We start from the raw sequence: 15,167 nt of genomic DNA on the forward strand, positions 1-15,167 counted from the left end.
ACGATGACTTTGTCATGGATCGCTTTGCTGGAAGCCTGGGATGCAGCACATGGCCGGGATACCCATGGAGCAGGATCCACTCTGAAACGCTGTGCACCACTTGCAAAGCCTGGAGAGGGCCACAGCCACGCATGAGAGTGTAACACACACAGACACAAGGTACAAAGTGTTTATTTAGAGCAGGTCTGCTCAGGATGCTCAGCAGTCACTGCACCCCGCAATGCACCTCCTGGCAGCCGCGCACCAGCTCCCACCCCCCTGGGTCCATCCTCCAAACACCCCTTTGCATCAGAACACAAAACACAACAGAGAAAACAAGCAAGGCAAGAAATCCACCCCTTCCCGAGGAGCACAGGGCCTGTTTCTGAGCTCCCACCAACAATCCCAGACCTTGGCAGGAGTTTGGGCTGGCTCCGGGCCACCATCCCAGCCCCAGCCTGGAGGAAGCTGCAGCAACTCTGGCAACGCGGGTACCCTCACTCAGACAGAAAAGACGCCAAAAAAGAAGAAAAACAGAAAGAACATTTTCCTTTTCCACTTGGATAATCCTTGTTCAATATCAGTTTGGTGACTTGGAAACGTCTTGGTGGGTGTAAGGAGAAAAGGAGGTGAAAAGGTACATCATAGAACGGTTTGGGTTGAAGGGACCTTCAAAGCACATCCAGTCCAACCCCCTGCAATGAGCAGGGGCATCTTCATCTAGATCAGATTGCCCAGAACCACATCCAGCCTGGCCTGGAATGTCTCCAGGGATGGGGCATCCAGCACCTCTCTGGGCAACCTGTGCCAGTGCTTCACCACCCTCAGTGTAAAGGGTTTCTTCCTCACATCCAGCCTCAATCTCCCTCTTGTAGTTTAAACCCATCACCCCTCATCCTATCACAACACACCCTGCTAAAAAGTCTCTTCTCATGTTTCTCACAGGCCCCTTTTAAGAAGTGAAAAGCTGCAATAAAGTCTCCTGGAGTCTTCTCCAGCTGAACAATCCCAACTCTCTCAGCCACTCCTCACAGCAGAGGTGCTCCAGCCCTCAGATCATTTCTGTGCTCTCCTCTAGACCCTCTCCACCAGGTCCGTGTCTTCCGTGTACTGAGGAATCCAGAGTGGAACCACACTGGGTGCTCCTTACGTCAAAACACCACAAATGACACTTTTGGTACTTGCAGCAGACTCACTGGCATCCAGGTCTCTCTCCCCACAGTCTTCTGTAACGAGGGAAAACTCACCCTGCCCCTGTGCTGCAGCACTATGCACCTATTGCATTCTCCACACTGCAGGTTTCAGGAAGCCCTGACCACTTGTGCACCCACAGACCAAGCCCCTCTTAGTGTGGTTGTTTTAAAACCCCCCAAATCCCCCAAATCCCAGCTGCATCACAGGTTCCAGCTTTTTTGGTGAGGGTTTAAGTCATTTGCTGGCTCCCTGGCACCTTCTCTTGGATGTCCTCGTACTTGGGCGGGGGGGTGAGCGGCTCTATCGTGACAGGGGCAGTGCTGTTCCCCTGTGCCAGGTTTAACCTGATGTCCTTCAGGTGCAGCTTCTCTGACTTGATCCTGCGCACCTTGAGTGGCTTCAGGCGCTTGCTGAGGCGGGAGCTGTGGCGCCCGGGCGGCTGCTCCGTGCCCGGCTCCGTGCTCGCGGCGCTGGGGGCTGCGGTGCTGTCATCCAGCCCCGTCAGTGACTCGTAGGAGGGCAGGGAGACGCTGATCCTGGTGCTCCTGTCCAAGTCTCTGGGCTCAGAGTAGCCCGTGTTCATCACCTCCTCGTAGCTGGGGACATAGTACTGGGAGGATGTGTCGTCATCCTCTTCTTGGCTAGATGGGAAGAAATTAGGCTGTCAGCAGCACATCAGCTTTGTGTGGAGACAGGCTGGAGAGGATAAAACCCCCTCTGCAGACCCTTAACAAATTGTTTTCCTGTCTATGTTATATAGAATCCCAGCCTGGTTTGCGTTGGAAGGGACCTTAAAGCTCATCCAGTTCAGCCCTCACAGCATCTCTGTGGCCTCCTCTGGTGAGTTCCTTTTTGTTTGACAGAACAGATCATAACCCCACCTACATTCAGACAGGTTTTTATTTCCTCGTGACATACACCAATATTTGGTCATCACTTCCTTTACCCTTAAAACCTTTTTTTCTATTGCACAGCAGTGATTTCTGCCCCTGGCAGAACACTGATTTCTCTCCTCCCCTTCTCAAAACTCAAACTGCATTTGAAAGGGACATCACCCTCTGTCTTTCCCATTCCAATGCCTTTTGAGCTAGACAGCTACCTTTTCCGCAGACAAATTCAGCTCTGCAAGACTTTAACCCCTATGCCAAAAGCACCTGCACACAGCCTGCACAGGTAAGATATCTTTTGCAGCCTGAAGTTACCTTTACAATCCAATAGGGATACCCAGTTTTCTGGGAGTTTTTTCTGGGTTTTCTTACTTGCATGAGGAAAATTCTCTGTAGTCACAGATCTGGAAAACGCTTTCCCCCAAAGCATTCCCTGTGCAGCAGCCATCATCTCCTTCTGTCTCCTCACACCCTGTGTTTCCCATTGCCCTCCTGCTTCTCTCTGCTCGGCCACAGCTTGCACCAGGGACTGTGCTGATTCCCTGCATAGCCGAGATGGATGGGGACTTCTGCACCCTGTGTTTGCTCAGCCTGTGCCTGCTGCAGCAGCCTTTGCTCTACTCACTGGAGCTCCCTGAGCAAAGAGGAGAGCCCTACAGGCTTTCACGAGGTCTAAACTCCATTCCCAGCCATGGCTGAAAGGCTCCTTGGCACCTCTGGCTGCACCTAATAAGACACAACCCGTTCTCCATCCATGCCCTGCTCCTCTCCACCACCATCACTGGCCCAGCTGGCCAGGCTTGCAGCACCAGGCTGCTCTCCTGCGTTAACCATTAACCAGTGCCGGCAGCATTCCCCCTCAGCACAATGCCTGTGCAGTGACAAAGGCAGGAGTGGCACGTCTCGGCATGGCTGGCTGGGCCACGGCTCCATCCAGACCCCAGCCTCCGCACAAACAAGGCTCCCTTTCACCTACAGCAGCATGTGTACCGCTGGAGTCATTCCTTGCTCATGCCCACAGGTTTGAACCCCAAACCATGACACATGCTCTCTTATTGCAGCCCTCCCAGCCTTACACTCCTTGCTCCAGACCTCCTTAGGGAAGAATAGCAGCCCTTGGCTTCATTCCTATGCTCGGCCCCACTCCCTAAAGGCTTACCTGTCCTCCTGGTGTGAGGGCTCCACAGACACTTGGTGCTGCACACGAACAATGTCCTCGCTCTGCCTCTTCTTGTCGCGGATGTTGAGGCAGATGGAGAGCAGCAGCAGCAGCACACCCGCCCCTACCAACACATATGCCACCGAGAAGGTCTTGCTCTTCAGAATGCCTCCGTTGCCACGGTCGGGCTTGCTGCTGTTCCCAGCATGGGTGGTTGGTTTGTTGTCGGGGCCAAAGCCAGGGACCAGGTTCCACACAGCCATGATGATGCCGAGGACGAGCATCCCCAGCCCTATCGCTGTCAGGGCATAGTGCGAGCCATTGGTACGAGACTGGGCCATTGCTCTCACTGCTGGCTGGTGTCCCCACCTTACAGCATGGCTCAGGGCTGGGAGGCTGCAGTCCTGCTAGCAGGCATGTGGTCCCCTCCCCAGGCCGGCGGTGAGCTCTGGGGAGAGATGGGAAGCAATGGTTAGCACATAGTGTGGAACAAAGGCTATCATTGCAGTGGCTGTGATAACATCGTCTTATGCAGCTGATGCTGAAGTCTTGTATCAGTGTGCCTGTGGGGAGCGTGTCAGGACATAGCAGGGCAGCAAGATCCTTGCCCACCACTCTCATTGCGACCATTTGCTGCCTTCTTGGCTGTAATACCCCCAAGCTTAGAAAGGAACCTGATCACTACCATGTGCTAAGAATGCCGACTGGCCATCCTTAGGAGTGTTATAACCAACCTCTTCCCAGCACCAGGAAGAATGCCACCAAAACAACTTCCCCACTCTCTGGAGCTGCACTGCCCCAGGCAAGCAGTGGCTATCACTGCACATTAACCTGGCAATGCTCAGGAACAAATTCAATCTGCACAGCTCCTCCTTTAGCCCTGGTGCAGAGGGAGCGGGGCTCCCTGCAGCGCTGGCTGCCTGCCCTGCACCGCCTCTCCCGGCATGGAGAAGAGAAAGCAAAACTGCTGCTTTCCCAGCCAGGCAGGCAGCACACGGCAGAGCATCCTGGCAGGGAACCCTCCTGACCTCGGCCGGGGGAGATGGAGCTCTGAGCACAACCCCTTCCTGCGGCCGAGTAACCCGGAGCCCTGCAGCAAAGCTCCACCAGAGCCTTGGACCTCCTTTGGAGCCTCCCTGCTTTACTCATGTGTGTATCAGGGTTCTCTCGGTACCCCCGCACTGCCAATGCCGCTGCCAAGGCCACCACTAACCCATGGCACTGAGGCCTTGTCTCCATGGTGAGTGAACACTCGCAGGGCCGGTGCCTGCAGCCCTGCCCTGCGCAGCCTGTTCCAATGCCTGAGCACCCTCTGGGGCAGGAATCATTCCTCAGCTCCATCTAAACTTGGGGTCTGAACCTTTGTGCCTGTTCCCAGTCTCTCTGGACTTCCTGGGGCGCCTCACCCCTGGGAGAGCACAGGATTTACAATTCTACATCATCTCTGTGCCTGCCAGTTTTATGCAGATCCTTCTGCAATCAGATTAAAGCAGGACACCTGACATACAAGTCTGTGTCTCTATTGAATTAGCTCTTCTTCTGGCTCTCCAGAGCATGTGCTTATCACTGCTTTAGCAATAACCCTGACGTCAGTGGCCGGAGAAGGAGCTGCTGCTATCTCTGGTGCTGAGGGCAGCCCCATCCAGATGGACACCCATCAGCACAGTGAAAGGCTGCTCCAGCCCTGCTCCAGTGCTTGCCTGCCCAAGGCACACGGTCTTCCCCACAGCCAGACCCACCTTCATCCCCATCCCACACATGCTTGCAGCCCTGGCAATGATTTACACCAGGATCTCTGAATCATTAAACTCCACTGGTGTGGCTGCAAAGCCAGGAGCACCTCCACCTCCTCTGTGCTTTCCTGGGCTTCCCACACCTCTCACTGGCTCCCTGCATGCTGCCAGAGCCAAGGGGCACCTTATGACTTCTCTTGGGACATTCCCAACTATTCCTTCAGCGTGGGAGGGCTTGGGATCAACCACACACCACCACCACACCTGGAGACAGCCTGGAGGCTTTTGGCATGGGCAGCAGCCAGGGTGGCAGCAGATAGCATCTTCCTCTCTGCGGGAGACACCAGCCCTCCACAGTGACGTTCCCACTGTGGGGATGCAGGGCTCAGATGGAGTCAGCCTCGGATCGTGCTCTGCATCCCGGTGCTCCTGGTGAAACTCTAACCCCATGGAGGTGACTCATGAGGAATGCAGCAGCATCGCACCCCTTGCCCTCCGCAACCTTTGGATCTCTCCCTGACACCACCTCCTGCTCCTGCTCCAGCAGCAACAGCTTTGTCATGGGCTCACGAGGAATGAGTCTGCATCCAGGGAGTGGGTGAAACCCCGATGCAGTCACAGGGAATGGGATGATCTTGCCCCAGGGCTTTCAAGGAGTCAAAGCGTGATGCACGGCTCGAAGTGTGCCACCATGGAGCAACACAGGATCATGGAATCACGGAATCAATCAGGTTGGAAAAGACCTTTAAGCTCATCCAGTACAACCATTGCCCAGCACTGTGCCCATGGCACATCTGCACAGTTTGGGAACACTTCCAGTGACTCCAGCACTGCCCTGAGCAGTCTGTTCCATGCTCACACCCAACCTGCCTTCTCATTAACCACCTTCCCTGCTAATTGCTGACCACTCGACCTCATTCCTGCAGTGGCAGAAGCCTTGTCACACAAAGGTTCAACCCACCAGCAACACAACCCCCCCACGGAGGTACAGGCCAACAGGTCACAACTTGGGCTGTATTCTCCCATCTTTAGGCCTTTTTGGCTGCCCGTGTTCCACTGCCCCAGCATCAGGGATGCTCCTGGCCAGATACAGCCCAGAGGATGTAGGGAGCTTCCTCCCTGCTCCAGTGGGGAGGGAAATACCCAGCACCATGCAGCTGAGCTGAAATGCCGGTTAGGCCTTTGGACAAACACCCACAGCCTGTTCTAGAGCATCTCAGCAGGGAACAGAGACCAGAGGGACAGCCCCGTGCAGACTAGCAGGGCTTTCCCATGTTTTGCTGCTTACACTTCCTGCCAAGAGTGCACAGGAATGCGACCCGCATTCCCTGCTCTCGGCATTCCCGACACACACTTAAGGAAAAAAAACTGGTGAAACAGCTCCTAAAGTTTCATTCTTAAGCACTCCTCCTCAGTTGCACTACTGCAGACAGCACCCAGCAAGCAGCAGTGTTTTCTCCGAACACTACACAGGGTGCTTCCCCCTTCTCCCAGCCCACCCAGAGGGGACCCCATGGCCCCCGGTGCTGCAGCTTCCTGAAATAAAGGGCATCATGGGAAAGCCAAGGCTTCCTGGTGCATTCCCGAGCTCAGGATGCTGCAATGCACCCGGACAGAGACGCTGAGGGCTGCAGAATAACAGCGTTCAAGGCCAGGTTGGACGGGGTTTGGAGCAAGCTGCTCCAGTGGAAGGTGTCCCTGCCTGTGGCAGGGGTTGGAACTGGATGAGCTTTAAGGTCTTTTCCAACACAAAGCAGTCTGGGATTTTATGATTAGCTTGAACTTTGCCACTGAAGTATGAGCAACTGCCTTCCAGACTCTCTTTCTCCCCATAATTTCATCACAGCATCAGAGCAGCTCTTGCTGCAAAGCAGTAATGGACTTGGACACAGAGTCCTTTTAGATTTGTATTTAAGGATATTGCCATTTATTCCTGGGGATAATGATGCTGCCACAGCCATCAAAGTCACGCTGGCACAGGTCAGTGAGCCCTCACTGGGTCCATCCCGCTGTGTGCAGTGTCCATGCTATTCCCAAGCCTGGCTCACACAAGCAGCCAACAGCAGCCTAACACCCCGGGGAAGGGGCTGCTAAACCAGAGCTCTGGGGGCTTTTCCTCTCTTGGGGCTCGAGAAGGGAGCTGAATTGCCAGCCTATGGGAAAATCCCAGCACTTGGGCTTCTTCTCCTTCCTGCTTCCCTTTGAATTCCACTTCGCACCTTTGTGTTCGCTTTTTGTTCTCCTTCACTTTTCCTGATCTGCTGCTTCCTGCCAAGATAAAGCTGTTCCAGCAGCCTTCCCCCATGGCTCTTGGTCTGTGACCTCGCTCCGTGCCAGATACCACCCTCTCCTTTGAAGCCTTTCAGCGCCTTCAGACATTACCCATCTGCCCTCCCCCCGAAGCTAAATCTGGCATTCCCATTGCCTCGGAATGCTTCCCAGCCCTCCTGGAGGGCTTTAAGCAGCTCCCATCACACCACAGGAGACCTGGAGCCTTACCTCAGCTTGCTGCAAGCCACTAACCCGGCACATCGTGCTGGTACCACCTTCCTCATCCTCACCCTGGGTTTCAGCAATGTCCTTCATCTCACTGTGCCCCAAAGCAGTATCACCTTGCCCCTCACTTCTCAAACAGCCAACACGCAAGAACAATCCAGAGAGGAGCCAATGGAGCAGCAAGGGAGGGATGGAGCATGCAGGGGGAGGGATGAAGCTGGCCGGGCAACCAGGCACAAAGCCCCAGTGTTCACCCAGGCAGGCACAGGTATTCCCATAGGGATGGAGGTTTGCCAGGGATTAGGTTGCCCCACGCTTCCCGCACATCTCATGCAGGAGTTTTGGCTGCTTTGGTGCAGCCTTAACACAGGTTTCTGCCTAACAAACGCACTGGGAACAAGAAACACATTGAGCAGCGTTCCCGAGATGGACACATACCTTGCTGCTGGAGGGATCACTCCTCCCACGTTCCAGCTGGGAGCAGACAGCCCTGCCCTGGCCTCCCAGGATCTCCATATGAGTGCAGGTACAGGCAGCTCCTTTATGGTGCTGAGCATCACCAACCCTCAGCTGCCTGCAGGGTGCTGATGGGCAAGCACTGCTCCTTCCGCAAGCATTTCCTGAGGTTCTTCCCCACCCGTGTCATTACCCGTAACAAAAATCAAAGGCATCTCATACTTCCGAGTCACTTGGGGTGAGGGCTGGGCTCCTCAGCCACACACCCATGTGTTCCTCCTGGCCATCTAGGAAGCTTGTCTTCCTGGCTGGCACGCCAAGACACCCAGGGCCTTTTGAAAGCTGCAGGATCATAGAATCACAGCCTGCTTTGGGTCAGCAGGGACTCACACCAAAGGAAGTTCTTCCCTACTTTAAGGAGCTTGACATCCCCCCAGCTGCAAAAGCCAGGACCAAGCATCCTGGTGCAGCTTCCCCTCACCCAGGCTCCAGCAGGCCAAGCCGAGGGCATCCTGTGTCACACACAGCACTGTGGGCTCCTGCTCACATGGATGTGCTTCCCAACAAACCCAGCCACACTCTAAATGACCTCCAGGAAACACTGAGCTTTCGTGCTTTGGGGCACGCTGCCCCCAGCAAGAGCTGCTCCCACACACACGGGTCAGTTCAGCAGGGCACAAGCAGCCCTTGGCATGGGGTTCCCTCTGCTGCAACAAGGCACCTCAAGCTAACTTCCATTGCACTGGTGCTGGGCAAGGCGTGATTCCCGAGACACCCCTTTTGTAGGTATCTATGGGGAGCACACATACACGGATTGCTCCTGACACACACAAACACGCAGAGCTGGCTTGCAAGGGAAAAACCACTCAGGCAGAGCAGAAGTCCATAAAACATCCCCCAGCAGTGAACAATTCCAGCATGGGGCTGCTCGGAGCAGGTGGAATGCGGCTGGCACACTTCCTGCTCTCCCGGCCTACCAAAACACCCACCTGAAGGGCTTTCCAACCCGACCTCACCTTCCAAACCCATGGTTCTCCCTGTGCCTCTCATAGGAATAATGAGACAGGAGCTTCCCAAGATAACTGTCACTGTCACGGCCGTATCCCAAACCCACAGTGCTTTCTCTCTAAAGCACCCCTTGGGAGCCACTGGCAGAGCTGCTGGAGCCCTTCCAAGCTGCAGGCACCCTTGCTTTGGCAGGAATGGCACAGTGGGAAGCACTGCAACCCCCTGAGCACTGCTCGGGTCACAGAGCACCCGGCACAGACCTGCCCTGCACAGGTTCCCTTCCTTTGTCTTTGTTTGCTTTCCAAACACACTCGTGCACAGCCCGTCCCTTGCACCTCCCGGCCCTGACGGCTCCGAGCAATGGGGCTGTGCTGCGGGACCCCCATGGGCAGCGCACAGAGGGGCCGGGGGGCTGGGAGCGGGGCTCACTCCCCCCCACCTCCTGACAGCCGTGGGGAAGCGGCGGAGCCTTCCCAAAGGGCGGCCGCTCTTCTCCTCACCCTCACTCGGCCCCTCCAGGGGCACAAGCTCATGTGCCGTGAGGGGTGACCCCGCACCACCACCACCCCAGCCCCCCCGTGCCGCTCACACCCCGCCTTGGGCACCTTTCCCCTCGGGTGGTTTCACCTTTTGGAGCTCGGGTGAGCTCCGCACGGCACCGGGGACCCCTCGCTCCCATGGGCCGCGCTCAGAGGCCCTCATGGCCCCCACACAGGGCAGGCTCCAGCCCCGGTTGATGCCCCCGGTGCACAGAAGAGCCCAACCGGGACCCGGCTCCAACCTGGGGCTGAGTCCAGCCTGGCCCCGTCCCGGCACCGAGCCCGAGCCGGTTCTGCCCCGGGACTGAGCCTAAGCCGGTCCCGTCCTTGCCCGGGGTCTAAGCCTGCCCCAGCCCCGCTCCCTGCCCCCGAGCCCCGCGGGACCCGACCCAGCCCAGCCCGAGCCGGTCCCGGCTCCAACCCCATCCCGGTCCCGGTCCCATCCCCGCCGCGATGGCGCCGAGCGCAGCCCCCGCTCCCTCCCGGGACTGGGGTCCCGCAGCCCCCGGCCCGGCCCGGCCCGGCCCCGCGTACCTCCCGGCGGCGGCGGCGGCTGCGGCGGGTCCCTCCCGGTGCTCCCGGTCCGGCCCTCCTGGGGCGGCGCTTGCAGGGCCCGGCCCCATCGGCGGGGCGGCCCCGGGGCAGCGCTCCCCGTGCGGGCACAGGGGGAAGGGAGCCCCCCTGAGCCCCGCTCCGTTCCCGCTGTGGAGCTGCGGCTCCTTTCGGTGCTTTCTGGAAGCTCCCAGCCAGGGCAGGCGGTGGCACAGGCTGCTGCTGGTGCTGGTTCTGGTTCCCCTTCTCCAAAGGTTCCTTGCAGCAACACCGAGCTCAGGCACATCAGGGATGTGCTTTGGTGTTCCATTCCCCACACTCGTTACGCACCCAGTGGTGAAGGGGACAGATCCCAACCCGCCTGCTTCCTGGGGTCCTGGAACCCCGGAAGAGGATCGTGCAGCATCTACTTCCTGCAGGCCCTGCATGCCATTATGGCATATATAAGAACTGTGTGTTTGCCCACACCTCGTGGGTTACAGGCCGGGGCACCTGCTCCAAGCAGGGTCCTCACAAACCCCCATTTCTAGTTTGAAAAGCAACTTGTGAGGGATGCACACCATGAAACTGGCTCTTACCCATGAGCAGAGCCTTTCCTCAAGTGTGCAGCTCCAAGCTGGTTTGAGGAACCACGACCACTTGGGCTCATCACTGTGCTCCACAAGGCAAAGGCAACAACCCCACAGAGCAGGGCTTCTGCTTGCAAGGAGCCTGGAAAGTGCTTTAATCCGGTTACTGCCCTCTATAAATACTCCCAGTTCACCACCTGCTCACTGGGAAGAGCCATTCCAGGTACAGCCCTGGTCCTGCATGGGGTTGTGGGTGGCTCTGGGAAGCAGGGAACCCCTGCACATTTCCATGCCTAAGATGCAACTGAACAACCACAGAATCCCAGACTGGTTTCGGTGGGTTCAGCACCCTCACAGGGAAGAGCTTCTGCCTTATCTCCAACCTGAACCTCCCCTGTTTCAGTCTGAACCCATCACCCCTTGTCCTGTCACTACAGTCCCTGATGAAGAGTCCCTCCCCAGCATCCCTGCAGCCCCCTTCAGACACTGGAAGCTGCTCTGAGGTCTCCACGCAGCTTCTCTTCTCCAGGCTGAACAGCCCCAGTGTTCCCAGCCTGGCTCCATACAGGAGCTGCTCCAGTCCCTGATCATCCTCATGGCCTCTGGACTTGCTCCCACAGCTCCATGTCCTTCTGATGCTGAGGACACCAGCACTGCACACAGTTCCAAGTGGGATCCTACGAGAGCGGACAGAGGGGCAGGATCAATCATGCAATAGTTACCAAAGCGGGAGCATGTTTCCAATACAGTGGCACAATGGGGCGGCTGGAAGCTGAGCTGTAGCTGCATTCCAGCAACCCCCATCACAATTAACACCATGTCCAGCATCACCTCTTCCCAGCTGCCACCCCAGCACCAATGGGGGGGTGTTTTTCCCGACACTTCTCACACCCAGCTGTATAATACCCACCACCAAGGACTCAAATTCCCTTGGGGATGACACTGGGGTGGGTTTTCCTCCGGCCGGGAGTGAAAAGCAGCACTGCCACACTTGCTGGACCCGCCCCTGCAGTTTTTCCTGTCCCTTAAGCTCCGCAGAGGCAAACCCATCACAAACCCAACGGCACCTCTCACATCCCCTGGCGTGACTCAGCACGACACAACCCCGCCTTGGGGGCACTGCTGCTCAGATCCTGGGTGGGAAATCCCCCTGCTTCTGCTGCATCAGTCCCTACGAGAGCGATGCCCATGGAACCAACGGTATTTTCCACTGGCTCACCTGCCCTGGCTCCTCCTCCTGATGCACAGCAGGGCTGCCCGTCCCTGCTCCCCATACCCTCCTTCCCTAAGCAAAGGCCAATACAAGAGCAGTCCTACAGCAGAACATGACATTACATAGATCTGTGTATGGGGTCTTACCTGCGAGCCTTGTTTTGCATTTCCAGGCTTGGTCACCAGCTCAGGCAAATCCTTTCCTTCCCCTCCCCGCAGCACCTTTCTGTGCCAAATGCAACCCTGTGCTCTCGGGCAGCTCCTGCAGTCAGTGCCTACAGCAGGGAATTGGTTTCTCTACGGAAAGAGGGGGGGAAATGCACTTTAACTGGCACTGATGCTGCACAGGGAGAGCCCAGCCCTAGCTGGAGCAAGCTCACCCACCCTGCCATGGGCCCTGGGGACCCGACACAGTGGGGACCTTCATAAAGTGGCTCCTTATGCTCTGCAAAGCTGAATATTGGCCAGAAATGGCTCTTTGGGACTGCCTGCACATCTTTATAGGGACACACTTGAGCCATTTCATCCCTCCCCTTGGCTCAGTTGTTCCCTTTGGAGCAGGCTTCTTTCCTCTCTCCCCAACCCCAGTTGCTTTGTCCATCCCTAAGTTCAGGGACTCACTGGCACACCTCAGCAGGCAGTCTGGGTGGCTGCAGACGCTCCTGCCTTCCTCTGCAGCATACTTTGCTCTGGGACAACGTATTTCCATGTGTATTCTTGCCTCATTTGCCCTTCCAGCTATAGCAGCCACCCAGGGTGGGTATTTATCTATGGGCAGCTCGAATCCTGCCCTTGCACACAGTCCCAGGGTGGGCCGGTATCTCTCCTGACTGTTTATCCAACCAAATATGCAGGATAAAGACCTTGCTTGCGCAGGAACACCCAGGAGGAAACTGGAGCCCCACCGGGAGCCACCAGCAGGCAACAAAAGGGCCTTTCAGAGGGGCACTGGATGCCCTGGTACTTGCAGAGGTGCCAGGGGCTCACGTTACCCTGTATTACCGGCAGAAACTGCTCACCCTTCACCTGCTCAGAGGTGCTCCCCACGTATGATAAAACCCCTGCAAAGCCCAGCCCAGAGCACAGCCACATCTCAGGAGCCCTCCAAACCTTTCCACCAGCAAGCCAAATCCACCATTCTGGGCACCTGCAGCCAGCGTGTCCTGGAGGAAGAGAAGCCCACCCAGGGGAGCCGGATCAGCAGAGCCCCACATTGCCCATGCACGTGAATGAAGAGTTATTTCATAACAACTAGTTATAAGTTATAATGCATGTGGGGGGGGGATGCTCAGGTTTCTACTCCCCCCATAGCCCTGCTCCTACAGCCCCAAGCCACCCTTCCCTGACAGTGCAGGGGGGGGGAGGTTTGATTCCTGCTCCCTGGACTGGGGACAGGCACTTGCACCCTGAATTCCCAGCCCAGGATCGTTTTCCCAGCATTTCCCATGAGGACACGGGGAACAGCGGAGCCCTGGCTTTGCCCTGGGATCAAAGTCCATCCCAGCCTGCTCCATGACATGCTCCCTCAGACCCCAGTTCCCAGCCCACAGGGCTGTACTGCTGTCTCTCTTCCCCATGCCTTGGTTTCTACACCCCAGTTTAGAGAGCCCTTCTGTCAGGCTACAGGCTGGGAACCTGTGATCCAAGTGGGAAACACAAGAGGAAAAGGAGCCCCCTGGGAGGCGTTTCCACATGTTCCTGCTTCGCACAATCCCGTGCTTTCCCAATGGGAAGATGTGACTCGCCAGCATCTCCCTGGTGAGGTGAGAAGCCTGTTGGTGCGGGGAGCGGGTGTCTCCGGGGGCTGCCGGGACATCGAGGTGGTTCCAGTCCAACCAGTCCAACCAGCGTCTGCCTGTTCAAGCACCCGCACGTCTGCAGCCTGGAGAACAGCACAAACAGCGCTGCTGTGGCAGCAATAAGTAACCTGCTGCTTCCTCCTGGCGCCAGCCTCGGGGCTGCTGCAGCTCACCCGCGATGCTCCGGCTCCCTTCTGCCTTGCCAAGGCACAGCTTGGCTGGGCAGGAGAACCAGCCCCTGGCTGCCATGAGAGGGGTGAGGAACTGGCTTTGTATCCCGCGGGGCTCCAGTGTTCTGGGTTGTGCCATTGGGAAGCAAGTGGCTTGTTCAGGACAAGAGAGGGCTTGGGAATACAGGGTCTGCGGCTTGAGGATCACAGGGCTGGGAGAGGAGAGCAGTGGTGGTGTCGTGGCTGGATAGGAAGAGCTGGGCAGAGGTTTAATGCAGCCTTGCAGAACTGGGAGCAGACAGTGAGGGATGGCTTGTGCCTGAGAATGGGAGAACGTCTGGAAATCACTCACCAGCCATTGTAACACCCCAAGGAAACGTTGCCACTTGGACACAGTGTTCCAGCTGCATGGTGCAGAGCAACTCGGTCTGTGCTGCTGCTGGTGCTTGTGGCTGCCTCTGGTCAGTGGGAAGCTGAAGACAGGGGCTGAAGTAGGGAACAGCCGGCGGAGTGGGATGTCCCAAAGGCCACATAGGATTCCTGCTGCAAGGAATGCTTCCAGGCACTTCTGCATTCCCTGCAGGTGAGGACTCACACAAAGGCATTTCCAACACTGGCTTCGGACACGCAAAGCAGGAAGAGTTGAAGACACCTTGAAAAAGGGTGAATAAAAGCCAGGAATAGCTCCACATTTCCAGCAGCCCCAGCAGTGGCCCTCGACACCACTGGGGAGATGCCACCATTCATGTCACCCATCACCCACATTTCACGGCCCACCAACCACCCTGATGACCTATTCAGCTACTTCACATGCAGCTTTAGCTCCTGGATGTAACACCTGAGCCCAGGGAGGTGACTTCCCTGCCTGAAGCATGGGGAGAGTCTGTGCCAAGGCAGGAAACCTGCCCTGGACTCATCCCTGCTGCCACCTCAGACTCCCTCCTGATACACCAGTCATCGGTGCATGGCAGCAGCATGACAGCTAACACACAGTTATAATGCCCAGTGAGTTACAACGTCACCCAAAGACAACATCAGGACCAGCTCATGCTGGGAAGGAGCACTGCAGTCCCTGTGTGCTCTGCAGGGCGTTTTAAATGAGTCTTTAATGTGACACAAGGCCCTTTAATGTGACTTGAGAACAGACTGGAGGAATGCAGAAGTAAGCACAGAGAGGCAACAGAAAGTAGACTCAATCACAGCATGGTGTTGTCCAAGATATCTCATGACAGACTCATTCCATTTAGATTTCTTTTTTATACAAAAATCAGTGCTTTCCTACCCAAAGATGATGCAGCAGATACAATAATCTAGATAAAAAAAATCTAGATATAAAAATCCAGAGAGATTTAAATTAAGCATTTCTTACACCACTTTAAACAGTCTGTAGTTGAACATACGAGGGATGAACATG

At 56.5% G+C, this 15,167-nt stretch overlaps 1 protein-coding gene across 4 annotated transcripts; it reads right to left on the reverse strand.

Annotated features, from left to right (window-relative positions):
• Positions 1-1,168: 1,168 nt before the first annotated feature.
• On the reverse strand, positions 1,169-12,076 carry TMEM51 (transmembrane protein 51). 4 transcript variants are annotated; one of them, XM_061369511.1, is made up of 3 exons: positions 11,932-12,076; positions 3,220-3,667; positions 1,169-1,814 (listed from the first exon to the last, which is right to left on the reverse strand). In XM_061369511.1, the coding sequence occupies exons 2-3, from the start codon at positions 3,558-3,560 to the stop codon at positions 1,403-1,405; spliced, it is 753 nt and encodes a 250-aa protein (XP_061225495.1). In that variant the 5' UTR covers positions 3,561-3,667; positions 11,932-12,076; the 3' UTR covers positions 1,169-1,402. The 4 variants fall into 4 exon arrangements, with proteins under 4 accessions (XP_061225495.1, XP_061225496.1, XP_061225498.1 ...); XM_061369512.1 differs by lacking the exon at positions 11,932-12,076 and adding an exon at positions 9,986-10,047; XM_061369514.1 differs by lacking the exon at positions 11,932-12,076 and adding an exon at positions 7,887-8,233.
• Between the last annotated feature and the right edge of the window lie 3,091 nt (positions 12,077-15,167).

Source organism: Neopsephotus bourkii, unplaced genomic scaffold (assembly GCF_033783945.1).
Source record: "Neopsephotus bourkii isolate Nb327-2 ecotype Australia unplaced genomic scaffold, CSIRO-AGI_Nbou_v1 NB_1500, whole genome shotgun sequence".
NCBI lineage: Eukaryota > Metazoa > Chordata > Aves > Psittaciformes > Psittacidae > Neopsephotus > Neopsephotus bourkii.